We start from the raw sequence: 19,221 nt of genomic DNA, 5'->3' as shown, positions 1-19,221 counted from the left end.
GGATGCTGAAAAGGGCTGGCCAGAGGAGTGAGGAAAAAAACCCAGGAAGTTAGTGTCACCTGGAGCTGAAGAAGGAGGGACTTGCTCTAAGTGACAGAATTTTGGTCATGAAACATTTCCTGGTGGTTTTATTTGCAGCTCATTTATTGACTTAGATAGATCTTCTAAAGACACAGTATGTCAAAATAGCAAAAGCAAAAAGCCGTTGTTCTGTTTTTGAAAGCATCATCCCTGAAGAATCATGTAAATCGTGAATTCACTATTGAAACTCTGTCTGAAGATCATCTGGAGGTCCCCTTAAATATAACATCCATGCAACTATATTGTCCCTCCCGTGTTTATGTAAAGGAGCCTAAAATCCTAGAATTGCATATAATTTTGCAAAAAAACTTTTTTTTTATGGCGATTAACACACCACATACTCTTCTACTCAGTTATGATTTGTTAAGGGAAACACTGATACCTTTAAGTAAAAATATAAAGATCTTGACATTTATGTTTGACAAGCTCAGCTGACTCTGGAAATATTACATTCATATTTCTTAAAATTATGAATTGCTAACTTAAAAAACTACTTTAAGGAGGTATGATGGATATGTATACAGCTGTACCTATTTAATATATACAACTTGATGAGTTTGGAGATAAGTATGTGCCCATGACACCATCACCATAATCACAGCCCTAAACTTATTCATCACCTCCAGAAGTTTCCACCCTATCCCTCCCTCTCTCTCTCTCTATTTTTCTTAAAAAACTTTTTTAAAAATTTGGTGGTAACTTAAAAAATGAAAATGCAAAATTCTAAACTCTGAAGATACATTCCAAACAGTACCAACAAATTAAGCTTTATGTTAATTCTTCAGAAAAATAATATAGTAAAAGCAAAAACAATTGCAACAGAACGATCCATGTTGATAACTGACTTTTCCTTTTGCTTATCAAAAGTATTTCTTTTTTTATAGTTGTCCTAGCTGTCACCATGAACATGCATTGAGCTGCTTCTGCTAGGATGCTGTTTTCAGTTGCTGCATTCTCCTGTGTGGTGACAGAGCATATGGGAAGGCACAGGGGTGTGGGTGAGAGTCACAGTATTGCCAGGAGCAATTTGAAATTAGCTAGGCAGAAGCATGACCTACTTTTTGGGGTCCATCTTTTCTGATCCAGAGAGTTTTCATTAACTCTCATTCCCAGCTAGAAGCACTACTTATGACTCAGTGGATCAATATATACTGGGAACCATGAACCATGATAGGTGGCCTGACAATCGTGTGAAAGGCCTCATTGGTTCAAGTGGAAATGATGTTCCTTTGTGAGACTTTCCTCTTATCAAAAAGGACAATTTAGAACTTTCCATTATACATTACAAATAGAAATAAGATAGAGATAAACAGAGCAAAATGATGTGTTTTTTCCTCTTCTTCTTGTGCTTCCCCACCTTTCACATCCTGACCGACTCGATCACACTCCCTCAAAATAAGACGGTTTTTCTCTTGGTGAAGTCAGGGCAATGTGTGCTATTGTTTCTAATACAGAATAATTGGTGGCATATAATTTTAGAAGGTGTTTGTCTCTCAGTTTAGGTGATACAATGACAAAATGACAAGTTTAGAACCATAGGCTAAAATCAGATTAATAAATAAAAGGGCTTGATTGGAAAAAAACACGCAGCAGTGGTTTGTTCCATTTACGTCTATTTGGAGGCTTCACTATTTTGGCACAGTAAACTCTCCCAGAGTGTCATATGTTGAAACGTGATTTGTTTTATATGATGAGGTAAAGAAACCATTGAATACACATGTAATAATTGAGGATAATTTAAAAAATCTAAATGTATGTGTATCACTGGCAAAATTAATGGTCAGGTATCACCATTTTGAAATAAATCTTGTAAAAGCGTATTTTTCCCTGTATTCTTTTTATGAAGCCCTAACGCTTGTGTGCTCCACCCTTTGTACCTGGGCCCAGGGCCGCGTGGAGCTGGTTCCCCGACGCTGCAGGAGTATTTCACCTGTTGGCTTCACACACTCAGACCTACTTGGATCCCACTCCACATGCTATTGTAGAACATTATTTCTGTTAAAGCCAGCAGACTCTGTGTGTGTGTGTGTGTGTGTTTCTCTCTTCTTTGTTCCCAGAATCAGTGTGATGCCCAATGAATGTGGAGTGATTCTGCTCTGGAGCAACGTAGACCTGACTGTGTCAATGCTGTGCATATGGCAAAATGTTTTTTGAACCAGATAGATATATTGATTCTGGTTGACCACCCATGTACACGTGCAAATGACATCGTTCTGGCCAATCCACATACAGTTTTAGAAAACCATAAGTTATATAAAATGTATAATCGGCAGCTTTGGGGATGTTAAGCACACGCACAAGACACTCATAAAGATACTCCAGTATCTTTCATCATTCAGATCTGAAATACTGGTTGATCTGATTTTCTCAAACTAGTTGCAAAGCTGTGAGTCTGCAGGTTATGTTAGTAGTTGAGAAGGTACATGGAAACACCATATATTTTTCAGTATTGCCAAAACTTTAGCAGCTGGAGTGTATTGTTTTTAGTTGGGGAAGATCCTGTTTGCTCTTCAGTTCAGAGACTGTTTCCCATTTTTGCCCACTTACCAAGTCACCTCAAATCCCCTAGCCTCTGCTGAATAAAGGAACCTCCTTTGGTTGTGTCAGTCTCTTCCAGGTAAATGCTCAGACCTTCTGATTTCCTAATCTTTCTTCCACTCCCTTCCAAAATGGCAGTCGGCATGAGAGGAACTCAGATGATGTCTTGGCACTTTGGGTGGGGGGCTCCCCTGACATATGTCGGTTGTTGTGTTGATGTCCACCACAAGATCATTGATTGGATCCTTGTGTCCCAGGTCAGTGATACCTGCTAAGTGTGGTTTGGTTGGTCCTCACACTGGATGTTTGTTGATGTACACTGCCAAATTTAGTGGTCATTTGGTCCCTACGACTGTTCTCTTGACAAAGGCCATCACCTTTCCTGGCCAGGCCCCATGACACTTCTTGTTCTATTCAGATTCCCTGAAGCTGGCTGTGACGTTCTTTTGGTTAATAGGTAGAGCAGATGGGCAGTGGTCTTTGGACACTGTCACTATCCTGAAGAACCCCTCTGGTTAGCTCTAGTCAGACCCTCATTCATTTCTAAGCATGGTTCTTTATCTTCTTAGACTCTGTGTAATGGTTTCTGGGGAACATGACTCATTAGGTAGAAAAATGAAAAATACATCCTTCTAATAAAAAAAACCCAATTATCTCTTGTCAAAGAAAATTGCACTGGATTGAGTTAAAAAGACAAGAAAGACTCTATTCAAGACTCTAGCAATGGGGGTCAAGACTTCTGCAGTAGGGGAGAGAGATTGAACTCTACTCTGTTGAAATCAAGGTGGGAGAGTTTTTAAGCACTGAGCTGATGAGCTAATGGAAGAGCACTGGAGAACATCAGGGGGAAGTTGGTCAATGTGATTAGGCCATTTGTGTTTGCTGATTGGTGCTTGTGGAGTTAGGCTCCTGCCCTCCAGCAGAGACTGGGAGATAGGGCTCTGTCTTTCTTGATTACATTTCAGAGGGATGACTCAGGTCCTTGAGAAAGACATTCTTGGATTGTAAAACTGTAAGGAGGCTTGATGAAGATTTACACTGAAAGGAGCAGAGAAATAATTTACAATTGCAACTTCCCTCAATTAAATGCTCTGAGAAAAGGGAGGTCAGGGGCCTATGGTCAGGGGAAAAAACCTGTCTGAAGTTTAGTCAAGCTGAGGGGAATGTTAAGGATGTCTCGGTTACCAGCATCACTAATAATTTTTCCCATTGCCTGTGAAATAAGATTTTCCACAATAAAATAATACTTAAAAAGGAATAAATCGTGGAATTAAAGTATGTGTATTCAAGACTAAATTCAACAAATATCTAAGCCTAGAGTTAAACATATCTCATTCATTGGGATCGTGATGCTGTATTAATGTTTTAGCATTTTCACAAATTGGGAAAATATTAAATGATTTAATCAATCAAATGCCTGGAATTGGTTTTGTACTTTTTACCTTTTTTTCATATACTATGCCCTAGTATTGCTGGCTTTTCCAATCATTATGTGGAAATAATGTCTGTTGGGTACAAGAGTGACTTCAGTTTCTTAACCCAGAAGTGATATGAGGACATTTGACTCATGGCAGCTTATCATCTCTCTCCGGCTGGGGAAGATAAAAAAAAAATGGTAGGGAAGCAAAAAATGGTTTTTCAGTCTCTGGGATATTGTCAGTGTGCTCTATCTGATGCATGAGGTCATTTACTGAAATGACCTGCCTCACTGTAGTAGATCTAAATCGAAACTTTTAGAAAAGTATTATAATGGTCTTAGAGCAAAACACGGGCAAGTACTGATTACCGTCTGAATTTCCAGACATCACGTGCTCAAAGTCATTTTTCCAAAGCTACTAATTTGAATGAAATAAAACTGGCTGTGGTGAAAAAAATTAAAGTACAGATTTTGGTGGTTTTGTAATTTTATTCTAGTCTTCTAGAGGAAATTTGGCTTTCCCAAAGTTTGCACATCAAATATATGAATCAAAATGCCTAAGCAGAGAATGGATGTAAATATTTACTGATTAATCCACTGAATTATTGAACACTTCAGAAACGTTTGATCTGGCAGTACAAGAAGTAGGGCTGAAAGTCAGTCTGCCAGTCTGCTGGGAGGAAAAATTGATCAACAGCAAAACACTAAAACCTACGAGAATTTAGTAAGGTATTATTAATTTAGAACCTTGCTGCGGAAATGAAGTAAAAAGCATCTCTTTCGTTGTATCAAAAAATCCAAAAATAGAGCGATAAATACATCTGGGAAATGTAGTTTACAAGTGATTAACCTAGGGAACTTTGAGGCGGTTGGTAGACATTGTGTGTATGTACGTGCATACCTCTGTGTGTGTCTCAGCCAAGTGCCTAAGCTTTCTCTTCGAGAACCTCACTGGAAGTACCATTTTGCAAAGAGAAGTATCTTGTGCTTTTATTTAGTTTTATTTAGTTCCAGCTTTTGCCACTAGGTATAATATATTCATATTTGGTATATGAATTAACACAGTCTTATTATACCCATGTGGAAACAGATTTATTTCATTCCTTTATGCAGTAAATATTTATTAAGCACCTACTATGTGTCAGGCAGTGTGCTAGACATGTAGGATCTATCTTTGAACAAAACAGGCCAAGACTCTAGGCCTCATTGAGCTTATATTCTGATAGGGCAAGATAAAGGATAAAGAAAGATACTAAACGAGAAATATATATATATATATATGTATATATATATATATGTGTTAATATCTGACAAAAAATGAAAAGTAGTTTGGATTAAGATGAAGGGGAGCAGGATTGCTGGGTGCAAGGAATTTGAATAGGGAGGGTCAGGAGAGGAATGCTTGTATGAGAGCCATCCCATTTGAGCAAAGACTTGACGGTAGCAAAGATTTTAGCCCAGTCTATCTCCGAGAAGGGCACTCCAGGCAGAAATGATAGCTTATCAAAGCATGGGATGGGAGATGGGAGAATGGTGTTTGCTCAGAGAACCTTGAGGAGGCCGTCGTTGAGGGAGGGTACTGATCTGGGAAGCCAGACCTGGGGCCAGAGCCGTGCAAGCGGGGCAGATCATATAAGGAATCTGGAGGCTGTACAGTAATGACTTTGTCTTTCACTGTGTGTGAAAGTGAAAGTTATTGTAGTGTTTTGAGCCCAGGAATAATATTTTAAACCTGTTGTATAGAGAACAGAGAGAGTCTCAGTGAGCAAAGGGGGAAGCAGGGAGACTTGTTAGGTTGCTATGGCAAGAATCCAGGCTGGAATAGAAAGGAGCACCAGTGGAGTTGGAGAAATCCTCTGATTCTGCAGAGCTGAGTAGCACCAGCAGTATTTCTGGTGGTTGGGTAGTATATGGTGAGAGAGAAAGAAAGGAGTCAAGCACACTCTATTTTTTTTTTTTTTTGTCCTGAGAAACTTTAAGAATGGAATTGTCTGTCATAAACTGGGTTGGGGAAGCATGTGAATAGAGTAGGATTTGGGGGAAGAAGAGGAGTTTGGTTTGGGAAATGTTAAAGATATCAAGTAGAGGGTCTAATATCAGGGAAGAGGTTGGGGGTCGAGATAGAAACTAGGGAATTACTGGCGCATAATATTTAAGTCCATGAGGCCAAGAGATGTCTGCAAGGAGATGGGGACCGAGAAGAAGCAGGGCAAAGGACTGAGCCCTGGAGCGTCTCCACCTTCAGAGGGAAGAGATAAAGGGAAGAACCAACAATGGAGATTGAGAAGGAGCACCTGAAAAGCTAAGAAGAAAATTAAGAGAATGAGCTTTATGGAAGTTTAAGTGGACAAAGAATATCAAGGCATTGGGAGTGGTTGAAAGTATCAGATGTCACTTGACAGGCCAAGTGGTAGGAAGACTGAAATCTGACCATTCGATTTAGTAACATGCAGTTCTTTGGCAACCTTGACAAGAGCAGTTTTCATTGAGTGGCGTGGACTGACAGTCTAATTGGAATTGGCCTGAGATAGAATGAAATGACAAACATCGGAAAGAGTATGTATGGACATCTTATTTGAATTAACATATTACCTTACTACAAAAAGCAGGAAAAATAGAGTGGAGTCAAGAGAACTTTTTTTTTTCTTTTAAAGGGGGAAAAATAACAGCATGCATGTACATTAATGGGTATGATCCATTAAGGAGAAAAAAATAATGAAGGAGAGAATGGAGAACTGCGGATGCAGTGTCCTGAGTGGCTTCAGCACAAGGGGAAGGGGCTGGCCAGTGGCTCACTTACCTGGAAAGCGCAGGGATGCCCTGCGGTCCCAGTTGGACTCAGGGATGCTGACTGTGCTATCAGAACTGGGTCTCACCTCATCTCTCAGTTCTGCTTGCGTCTTTGCTACTTCACTCAGATTTTCCACAACAATTGCTCCTACAGCTCGACGCCTAATTCCCATCCTTTCAGCGTTCACAGCAGAAAAGAGGGTCTTTCTCTAATATTCTCAATGAAATCCTGGAATTGCTCTGCTGGCTTGGCTCAGCTGACCTGCCTGTACCTGTAATAATAACTGTGACCAGGGGCAGCAACGCCAAGATTCAGGAGAGTACATGAGGCAAGACTAGCCAGGTACAGAGCATCGATAGAGTCATGTTTCCTTCCAGCAAAAAGAACTACACTGGTAAAAATACAAAGCTTGATAAGGTTCTAAAGGGTGGTCCTGGGACACTGCGAACCATTTAAGGGAGACAGACAAATACTGGCACACTGTTTTTTCTCTTCCTTTTACATTATTGTAATTCAATGTCAAGATCAAAATGATCCAGGCAAACTTACAATTCTGGGGAAATCTAGATGAAATCACATGTGAAAAAAATATAATTATCTTAGAGGGAAACTTCCCTAGGACAATTTTAATTAAGCCAGTTATTTTCTAGAAATGTAGATGCCATAATGATGGCTAGGACTGTCATTGAACTGTGTTCACTTGTGTTTTGTGTCCTTGAACACCTGTGTGCTTCTATGCTTTACATCTTGAGAAATATGGCTTCCCCTTTCGTGTGTTCCAACCTTTGCAAAGTTGACAGACTCTGTGACACATCACCTTCACTGATGACCATCAGCAGTGGCAGTCATGCCATTTTTAATATTAGTAGGGGATAGAAATGATTCTTTTCTATATTTTAAAGCTCCAACCAAGAGTATTTTTTTCTTCAATTTTTCTTTCACTTCCATGAAATTGTAAGATGTGCCTCCGTGTCCAGAACTAAATATTGGTGCTACCTACTAGAAAGGATATAAGGGTTTTAAATGTAATTCAGCCAGTTACCTATTTATACTTAAATAACACAATCTATTATTTGAATTTATTCTTGGGATAAAATATACCACTCTGGGGCAATGGTAGTTGTATAATTATTTCAAGGTTAAAGAATGAAAAAGGAGGAGATTTCTTAAATGAGATCCTAACAGATTAAAATCATCAAAAAATAATTTCTCATCTATACTAAAATTTTGGGAAAATTTACTTAGCTTCTGTGAATCTCTTTTTTAAAAGTTTCATTTGAAAAGAAGAGACGTTAAAATATATTTCATCTCACTAGATAATTTTAATAATTAAGTTTAATATGGTACATAAAATTTCTAGTAGAGTACTTAGCATGCAGTAGGCACCGGATAAATTTTAGTTTGCTTTTTTTTCCTGACAGTTCATAGCAACATGTGTTACAGAAGCCATTTCCTGAGGAACCTGATGTTTAAAAGTAGTGGGCAACAGATACAAGAGATGCTGTGTTTTGTGGTCATTCAGTAACTGAATTTTTCCAAAGCTCAACTTTACTGTGATGGTAACTCTTTGGAGTCCATAGCAATAATAATTGTTTTATAATTCAGAACATAACAACCACCATATACTCACGTGCTTGCTGTCTGTGAGAGAATCAATAGGCACTTATTATGCTTTTTTTTTTTTTTTTTTTTTTTTCTTTTTTTTTCTTTTTTTTTTGCGGTATGCGGGCCTCTCACCGTTGTGGCCTCCCCCGTTGCGGAGCACAGGCTCCGGATGCGCAGGCCCAGCGGCCATGGCTCACGGGCCCAGCCGCTCCGCGGCATATGGGATCCTCCCAGACCGGGGCACGAACCCGTATCCCCTGCATCGGCAGGCGGACTCTCAACCACTGCGCCACCAGGGAGGCCCACTTATTATGCTTTTTAAGTTTAAATCTCATAGCAGTACTACAATGCTTAGTGTAAAAGTCTCATCAATGGGTGGAGGGCTTTTAAGTGTGAGTTTTCAGGCTGTGGTATGAAGATGCAAGAAATGTTTCTGTTTGAATAAATTTATGACATTTTATTATGCCAAGTCTCAGTAATGAGGCCAAGGCAGGAGAAAAAGGAGGGTGGAATAGGGGAAGGAGGGCTGTGATATGGGGAAGAAAAGAAATGGAGGGATAAGACTCTGTCTTGTGGATTAAGTGTCAGTAACCATGGAATAGATGGGGTTATGGAAGGATGGTCATTGGTCTCACATTGTTCTACCATGATGTTGACTCTATCGGCATATTAAAAGCATCATTAAGGACAAATAATACTTGACCACCAGCTGAAAGTTTTAGTTAGTAAATTTTAAAAGTTCACTGTATTTTATCTTATAGTAATTCAGGGTTAACAACTTGGGGGAGTTAGCCATCATTTTTTCCATTCAAAAAGTAAATACTATGACAATATGATGTCTCCAGAAGGCTAGGTGGTTTGGCGGTGACCCTACGCCTGGGGTAGCTTAACCTCAGCTGCAGCTGCATTTTCATTTCATGTCACTATTGTCCCTACATGTCATCATAGGCTGGCACTACCAAAGTGTGCTGAGTTCTATATCCATGTCTATTCATCTATATCTGTATATTTGCATTTTCCATATCACTATTCAACATTTGTTTTAAAGTTAGAACAATCATAACACTCCATCGCACACTTATACCATGTGTGTCTACAGAGCCACACAGTTTAAAACCGTGTAGGAATCTCTGGATTCCCTATGGCTGACTTATCTTGCTGAAATTACTTGGTAAAGCCTAGGAGCATCTGAATTTCCATTACTTTATGGTGTACCTCATTAATGGTATCACTTGATTTAGCATATCAGTAGTACCTTTTCGCCACAGGTGAGAAATTGAAATGTTCAAGGCCAATTAATTGCGAATGTTTCAAGTTGGTTAGTACAGCTGTAATGGCGAGTGATGCGGGAAGAGGGAGCGGCCAGTGAGGGGTTCCTCTTGCTCCGGATGAGAACTGATGATCCAGTCTTAACTCACTAGACTTATGCTGATTCTTTTTTTCCCCCACTGTGCTTCTCTCATGTGTTCATGTTTTAAATACTGATCTATAAAGGAATGTCAAAGTGCCACAGAAACATTATGCAATTCTGTATTAAAAATGTATCTTCATTACTGACTTTAGACCATTAAAATTAACTAGAAAGAGCAAGAAACAAAATAACTCAGTATTTTCTCAAAGGTATAAGGTGATGTAGATAAAATTCCAAACATAGAAATTCCAGGTAAAGATGATGGCTGGCTGGGGGCACTTCATTCATTCTTTTCCAACTTTTCTATGCAAAAAATGATAAAAATGCAGAGAGATAGGCAGTTGTAACACATATGCAACTATGCTGCAGGTGGACCAAGGATGCTTGGTGAACATCGGACCCTGGAAGACTTTCAACTTTCAAACTTTTGGTAGGCCCTGAGGCAGAATTGTAAAATTAGATAGGGCAGTAGAGGGAAGTTTTTACCCATTCACCACTCCCATCATGTACCCATACTTCAAAGACATGGTCTATTGTTAACTCTAGAGAGGAAGGTTGACCCTACTGTTAGGTAGCCAAATCCTGAGATTCCCCAACCCCTATTGCTACTGTCTTTTCTACATCCATTGGGAACTGCCGATTCCCATTTATATAGCATAACAATATGGGGGACATTGCTGGGTCCTAGTTAAGAGCACTTGCCTCTTGTTGCTCTGCAGACAGGCTGCATGAGCAGTACCCTTTGTGGACAGCAAAGCCATGCTAGATCAATGACCCCAAGACACCCAAAATGCAACCAGGGCCCATGTCTACCCAACAAGCCCTCTTACTTAAATATAAGAATTTTTCACTCTAACTTAAACATGGTAGATGGTATTGGTGACCAAGAGAACTCCACTCATCCAGGTTACTAGCCAAAACCACAGGTTCTTCAGGGGCAAATACAGACAAAATGAAAAGTAAAAACACACCAATAAAAATTGCACAATGTATCAATATTTTGGATCAATAAGGAGAGCATTGTACTTTTTTTTTTTTTTTTTTGCGGTACGTGGGCCTCTCCCGTTTCAGAGCACAGGCTCCGGACGCACAGGCTCAGCAGCCATGGCTCACGGGCCCAGCTGCTCCACGGCATGTGGGATCTTCCCGGACAAGGGCACGAACCCGCGTCCCCTGCATCAGCAGGCGGACTCTCAACCACTGCGCCACCAGGGAAGCCCCGAGCATTGTACTTTTGATGTACAAAGTAGAAGACACTTTTGAACAATGATTCCCTCCAAGAAAGAAGGAAATTTGAAAAAAATTATATAGTTCTAAAGACAATGTAGTGAGTAATCTTGGGACTCATACCCACATACAATCAGGAGTTAATGTGATACTGTCAAGGGAGGAGACTGTTAGAATATAATACTTAAAAAAAATGCTGTCTTAACTCAGTTTGAGGCCCTGACTAGAAGCTGGTCAGTCCCCTTCTTGAGCAGCTGATTATGTCCAAACGCAACCCCTTCTTTTATTGTGCTCACATCCTCTGTGGCCACTATGCATCAACCCTGATCATCCTGGAGCCAGGTCCAGACACCCGGACACAGCCCCTCTTCCCTGGAGCTCAGAAAACTTAGCTTACCCCACCCCACTTGCCATACGTGAGCTGCCCTCTACGGCTTCAACTTGCCACCCTTTCTGTGGTGGCATTTCCCTCTATGGCCCTTCCTTGCAGTCTTCTCTTCTTTGAAGCTGTAAGTAACACAGAGTTCTGCTTTTTATCTCTCAGAGTGTCACTGTGTTGTATCTGCCATCAGAAGGGTTTTAAAATCTTATTAAAGCAGTTGTTCATACAGATGTGTTCCTTTAGGTCTCACAAAGATATGTGCCTTACCGCAATAGCAAAATTGGGCATCTCTTTGTATTAGTGCCTGACTCAAGGTTTATAAAACAGGGCATGGATGTCAAGAATAATGCTTGAATAAAAACTGTATATAAATTTATGGTAATCTCTATCTGAAATGTCAGAACTTATTATCAGAACCTCAAGGTGGATGGCAAAAGAATGGGGAAAAGAAAACATGTACTAATATTCTTACAAGGTACGTTATGTAACAGATACTGCATTTTAATATATATTGAATAGTACATAATTATGGATTCAGTAATGGGAAAAACCCTATTTCATGTTTTTTTACAGTGACTACATAATACTTACACAGTCAGCAATGCCAGTATTACTTAAATAAATTCCTCAAATAAAGCACTATTATAGTAAACTGGAAGAATGAAACGTCTTAACAAGACATACAGTTGGTAATCACGTCTGTAATTTTCTGGTGTGCATTTGGATAAAACAAAACACAAAAAATTCTGTTCTATCCATATTTCCTGGAATATACAACAGACTTCTGTTTTCACTTCTGAGTGCTCAAACACAATTTACCGTGGCTCTCCTATCCACTGTCCTCTCACCCACCACCCCCCTTCCCAGATAGGATACAACTAGTGATGTGTTGGTAAACTGGCTGGGGTGGGAGTGGGTACTAATTTGCAGAGTTGGCCAATTTTCGTGGTTTAAATACTCCCACCATGGCCAATTGAAAAGATGGCTATCTTTAACGGTCATCTTGCAAAATTGCTGAAAATTTAATGGTCTCTCACACGCTGTTGCAAGCCAGTTATCACTGGATAGAGCTCTCCATTATTTACTGTGTCGTTATTCCCTGCACCTGCCTCACCATTAACACTTTTCATGTTGTGTTTCAAATATACTTTTCAATGTCTTTTCTTCCCATTAGACTGTAAACACGGTGAGGGCAGGAACTATCCCTTGGCCATCTTTGTATTCCCAGTCTTAATGCTGTACTTCTTTCTCTAAGGAGTCTAAACATGATCAGACATCAAAGGTAGTCTTCTAGTTCCACCACAGTGTGAAGGTAAATCAAGTTCTGGGCAAAGGGGTGTAAGGCCAAATCATTACACAGTCATGCATGTGGGCAGTAAACAAGTGTTGACGTGGATGTCTGCCTGTCAAATTAAGTGGTTTAAACATTCAGTGAGTTTAACCTCATTCAGTTAACTCTCCCGGTGTCAGATGGTTGAAAGGCCTAGAAATGAACATAATTAACATAGGCTCCATCCATTTACATTACATTCTTGTTTCTCTATATTTTTCAAGCATTATGGAAGGTTTTGTATTTTGAAATTTGACTTTCTTAAGTTCCATAGAGGAACAGTCTTACCGGGATTGCTAGTTCATTAACAGATTTTTAACGAATTCTTTGCTCATTTCTCCTTTTTCTCTTTTCACAAAAGGAGCTGGTGGCTGGTCTCCACTTGTGTCAAACAAATACCAGTGGTTGCAGATTGACCTTGGAGAGAGAATGGAGATCACCGCTGTGGCCACCCAAGGGGGATATGGGAGCTCCAACTGGGTGACCAGCTACCTCCTGATGTTCAGTGACAGTGGCAGGAACTGGAAACAGTATCGACAAGAGGACAGCATCTGGGTATGTTTCTTAAACAGAATTCATAGCCTCTCAGAGAGAGAAGTAGAGTCATCCCTACATGCTGTTTACAAATCTCTCTTTTTTTTTAAGCACTGTTGCATTTATTAATTTATTTATTTTTGGCTGTGCTGGGTCCCCGTCTCTGTGCGAGGGCTTTCTCTAGTTGCGGCAAGCGGGGGCCACTCTTCATCGCGGTGCGCGGGCCTCTCACTACCGCGGCCTCTCTTGTTGTGGAGCACAGGCTCCAGACACGCAGGCTCAGTAGTTGTGGCTCACGGGGCTAGTTGCTCTGCAGCATGTGGGATCCCCCCAGACCAGGGCTCGAACCCGTGTCCCCTGCATTGGCAGGCAGACTCTCAACCACTGCGCCACCAGGGAAGCCCTACAAATCTCTTAAACTAGGTTTAGAAACAGAATCTTCAGAATTACTTAGAAAACATTTTTCAAGAGAAAATGTATTACTATTCATTTTCTAATACATTTTATGGTTTAATTTATGAAAATACAAAAGGTAAACTTATTTCGTAGAGTCCTCAGAAATTGAAAAGAAAATCTCATTAGTGCACTAAATAGTGTGGAAGTTAAAGAAAGAAACTAAACCTATATAAAAAAAATTTTAAGTTTTGTTCAATATCATAGTAGTTTTGCATTGTCTTTATTTAAGTTTGTTGAAAAGAATTTATTGCTTTTATTTCTTCTGATGACTGAGATTTATGAATTAATCTCTCTAGTATATGGAGGTTTTTATGTATAATATTTGGAATATTTATATATTTTATATATACTCACACATATATGATTTATATATAAACCATTCTCTAGTCTTTTCAAGTGTGTAAGATGCTGTGTTTTGTGGACAGGGCACAGGTCCTGTAAGGGAGACTGACAAGGAGGCCGTTTGTAATAAAGTGGGTGGTATTTGTAGTTGACTGATGGTATATAAACACCCAATGGAAGAGGGAAGCTAAAAGAAGTTTGCTTGGTGGTGAAGAAAGGACTTCTTTTTTTAGTGTAGAAAAGTATTGGTTTGGATCTTATGTGGGCCAGGGACAGCATACTGCAATCAAAGAACTGTGTGGGTTTTTTTGGTTTTTAATTTTCCTCTGACTGAGCTGCTGGGACCAGAGAAAATGAGTAACTTAATGAAGCATCATTCTTAGCACACAGATAATTTGGAGGCCTATCTGGGCACATAATGATAATTTTCTTTGATCAGTCAATGGCCTCTCCTTTGAAACTTCCTAGAAGACCGTTAAACATTATACAGTCATTGAAGAAATGGACTGTGATTTACTCACCTTTGTATCTCTAAAGTACTTGGTGGTCATCCAATGCATGTTTATTGATGTAAATTGAATTGCGAAGACGTAGCCCTGCTCTTTCTCAAGCAAGGACAACAGTCAGGCTGGAAGAAGTTTTCTATAAGCATTTTTAAGAAAACCTGCATTAAAATCCAAAGCAAGTTGAAGTTCTGTATAAGAGCGAGAAAAATTGGATATTACGGTTGAATTAGTTCCATGAAAACCATTCAAAGTAGGGATAAAATAAATAGTAATTATGAACCAATAGCAATGAAAGCTTAATGAGGTATTTATTTTAACTAGGTGTTTGGATTATCTTTTACTCTTTTTTCGAAATAAGCATTGGATTTTAAACTAGATAAATGTGGCTAATTTGTGCTAATATTTAGCTGTGTTAAGTAAGATGTATGTTTTTGATATTTAAAAAAAAATTTTAATCTTAACTGTGACAATTAATTGTTTTTCATGGGTCAAGCTTGAGGAAAGCCAAACCTAGATAGTGCTATTTGCCTTTTTCACTTACTTATTAAAGGTGAGGTGCTCAGGGTGCAGTAGTGACGTGAATGATATCCTTAACTAGTCCAAACCAATCAATGTAAAGACAGAAAACGTCGATCACAATTACCTGGCTAGGTAACACTGTTTTTTAGACTGTGCTATCATTTGTTGGTTTACTCATTGTTTTCCCCTCTGGAGTGTGAGCACCCTGGAAATAGAGGCTCTACCTTCCAACCTGTCATCCCAGTATCCCCAATCTTAACAGTACCTGGCATGTTGCCTGCAATTACTAAATGTTTGTTGAATGAATGAAAGAATGAGGGAAAGAGTGAATGAACCAATAAATGAAATGCACTTTCTTGTAGGATACTTTTATGATCACACAACTAAAAGTGACCGCTTCCTCCACCCATCAACTCCTCCTTTTAGTACATTTATATTGTACCAGATTACTGTACTTTAGAGTTAGAAGGCTACATTTCTCTCTCCCCTATACATTTTGAACTTTGTCATGGGAAAAAGTTTATCTTTCTTATCTTTGCATTTCCAGCACTCAACACCCAGTGTGGCACATCACTTGTTGAGTAAATTAGTGAAAAAAAAATCAATCAATCAATGAATAGATTTGAATACATTGATCTCCTAATCTGTGCTTAACTTTGTGCGAAATTCTGTATTAAAAGAGCTCGAAGTGAGAGAGTGGCATGGACATATATACACTACCAAATGTAAAATAGATAGCTAGTGGGAAACAGCCGCATAGGACAGGGAGATCAGCTCGGTGCTTTGTGACCACCTAGAGGGGTGGGATAGGCAGGGTGGGAGGGAGGGAGACGCAAGAGGGAGGAGATATGGGGATATATGTATATATATAACTGATCCACTTTGTTATAAAGCAGAAACTGACACACCATTGTAAAGCAATTATACTCCAATAAAGATGTAAAAAAAAGAGAGTTAATGTTGTTGAAAAGATAAAACACATCAGAACAAACCAAAGAGTGAGTCAGAGGAGCGTGCAAATGTGTGGTACAGACTCCTAGGGCTTTGGAAGTTGACAGAATATGGAGATCACTGTAGAATGAATTTGTCAAAAAAAGCAGGGCTTACATGGGTGTTGAAAAAAGCATGAAAACTTAGATTATGGAAGGATTAAGGAAGCAATTCCATGAAGCTGCAAAAGTGTGAACAAAAGAATGGACATTGGCACTATCCAGAGATATCGATTCCCATGTAGTAACCAGTGAGACTGTGGTCAGAATGGACTATCAAGTTTGGTAAGGACCGGACTATAATTTTGAATATGGTAAAGAAAGTAGATGAATGTCAAGATCAGAATTGAGACTTGGTGCAGCTGGTGCCATGGCCACACATAAAACGGGTAAGGTTATGGTGTAGGTAAAACAGCCTCAAATCTTCAAACTTTGTTGATATATGTAGACACACACACACACACACACACACACACACTCACACTCACACACTCATGCTACCTGTTCATCCCAGATAGGCTAATAGTTCTATTTTTACCCCACAGTTACTCAGGTCCCACTCTGAGGGAAGCTCCCTCTCTGTAAATCTGTAATTGCCAACGCAGGAAAAATGAAACAGTGAATTGTGCCCTGGCTCTTCACATTTTCACCTGGTATAACACAGATCACTTTAATTTGTTTTTTGTTTTTTGTTTTTTTTAGCCAAAGAGCAATTTTTAATTGATCTTCATAGTAAAGAATTTAACCCTTTGTCACATTTTACAAATGTGTTTTCTAACTTTTTTTTTTGCCCAGTTTTTCTAGATATTATGGGATGTATCCAAATTATACAAAACTTGCCAGTTTTCTTTCAGAGCTTCTCAGTCTGCTCCAGATGATACAAATAAATCTGTGAAAGAGAGTTAGGAAACACCTAATGCATTATACGAGTATGCGATGGAAACAGGAAGAAAAGGCAGTTGTTACAAGTTTAGAGACAAATAAAATAAAACCCATCAATATGGATGGAAATGCTGCTGTGAGGATTCCTCATTCTCCCTTTATTTATCCCTCTTCAAGCACTAGAGAGAACAGTGACTTCTATATACCTGAAAGAATTAATCAAATGCCCTGCTGCTTTTTACAAATAATCTTTAAAAAGAAAGGCAAAATGTTTTGTTATCTATGTGGCCATGCATATATTTAATAGAACTGTAAACTTGAGAGATATATGATATTTTTAAAAATTATTCTTTTGAATAAAATTTATAGTCCAGTGCTCACAAATGTAATTTATACAAAATACTCTACTTGATAGCATATAAATATTTTACAAAAACTTAGAAATGCAAGCTACTGAACTTGTTCCTCTCAAATTGAAGACAAAATAAATTCTCTCAACATCCATGATCAAAAGACTTTTTAGCCAGTTTATTGTAAATGATTGGAAAAGGAAATGTAAGGTGTAATTTTCACTCATCTAAGAACAATTGCTGAAACTTCATGAAACGAACATCTTAGAAATTATTTTAAGCAAATCAACATGTGCAGGAACTTTACAGCCGAACTATACAAATTCTCTCTGATACACGCTCATGCTTCTTTTACACTGCAGACTATAAGGGCAAGGAATGGGATGGTACTAATTTTATGAATTATTTAAGTAAATATGATTGTTATGCGCGATAGTTTACTTTTTTTTTTAATGTGTCAGGTGCTATTTTTTAACATCTTTATTGGAGTATAATTGCTTTACAATGGTGTGTTAGTTTCTGCTGTATAATGAAGTGAATCAGCTATACATATACATATATCAACATATCTCCTCCCTCTGGATTTCAATTGTATCTGATTTTTCAAACAAAAACCCATAATTTCATATTACCATATTTCTAAAGTTAGTATAACTATTTTTTAATTAGAAGTGTTGAGTGTCATGGTTCTGGGTTTGGCTGGTGAAAGACACGGAGCCCCTATGACAAGTATAGTCAATTAGACATAAGCATCACCTGTCACAAAATATTCACAGCATTATTATCACTATGAATGATTGAGTTGTCAGCTCCATAAGCCAGACAGGGCAGAAGCACCACCTGCAAATATTTTAACATGTATTTATCTCCAGTCAAATAAATAGGTGACTGAGAGCATTTAATAGGAAACCCAAGGAGGCAGAAATACAAGTGGGAGGTGTGTGGTAAGACTGGTGGACTCCTCGCCTTGTGAGGCGCACCTTCCTAGACCTTTCCCTATGTTATTCTAGTATTGTAAGTCTTCGAAAGTCATGTGTGGTGATATAAAGTGTAACAGTGCTGATGCTGTGTATGTCAACATGTCAAGTCATCAAGCATAAGACTTTGCAATTCTTGGCTCAATACTTGGGCAAATGCCTGGAGGGTGCCTTAAGCTGCTTCAGCCTTTCAACACTGGCTCTACTTGAGTGCCAAAAAGATGTTTTTATTGAAAGTCTATTTTATTAGTCTTTATCCACAGGGAATCTCCTGTTTACATTTCTATTTAACTGTAAGTTCTCCACCCTTTTGAAAATGATTAACCTAGGAGTGCATGGTTAAAGGTGGCTGCATTGAGGTTTTTAATGTGACATCAATCATGAATCAGAACGGTTTCCTAGGCGCCTTCTCTATCAAGCAGCATGGTTTATTTCACCTCTTCACATCTGTGCTCATTCTATAACATGTTATGTCAGTCCCTTCTCATAAACTTCTTGGGCACATGTATATTGGAACTTTACATCAATATGTAATATACAAAAAAGTATATGAACTCCTATGAGCTGTGGAAACATATACAATGATATAAGATAAATGGTAATGTTGCTTCACATTCTTCCAATTGATCTGTCCCTAAGCCAGCAAAATAAAAATAATTTGAAGAGAGTGATTAGAGTTAGCAGGAGATTTGATTTGGTGCCCTCTTCAGAGTGTACAGTCACATCCAGATTATTCTCAAATCATCAACCAGAGGATGACACGTTTTAAAAACACTTTACAACTTGTATCTCACATTCTACCGTGTGACAGTTCAGTGACCAAACATCACCCTCTTTTCTCCTTTCTTGCTGTGATGCAGTGTTGTAGATGTCTGCTTCTAACT

General features: G+C 38.8%; 1 protein-coding gene across 7 annotated transcripts in view; it reads left to right on the top strand.

Moving 5' to 3' along the window:
• Window positions 1-19,221, top strand: part of CNTNAP4 (contactin associated protein family member 4) — a gene marked incomplete at both ends in the record, with an annotated part of 261,961 nt that overhangs the window by 64,628 nt on the left and 178,112 nt on the right. For 6 of the 7 annotated variants that reach the window (XM_082608082.1, XM_082608084.1, XM_082608085.1 and 3 more), the window contains one exon: window positions 13,144-13,337. In XM_082608082.1, coding sequence (XP_082464208.1) covers window positions 13,144-13,337 — 194 coding nt within the window. The remainder of the gene's footprint in view (window positions 1-13,143; window positions 13,338-19,221) is intronic. The other variant, XM_082608081.1, reaches the window with a different exon arrangement.

This window comes from Mesoplodon mirus (genome assembly GCF_964341445.2).
Source record: "Mesoplodon mirus genome assembly, chromosome: 19".
Classification (NCBI taxonomy): domain Eukaryota; kingdom Metazoa; phylum Chordata; class Mammalia; order Artiodactyla; family Ziphiidae; genus Mesoplodon; species Mesoplodon mirus.
Note: the sequence above shows the minus strand (reverse complement) of the source record. Positions and strands in the feature narration are given on the sequence as shown.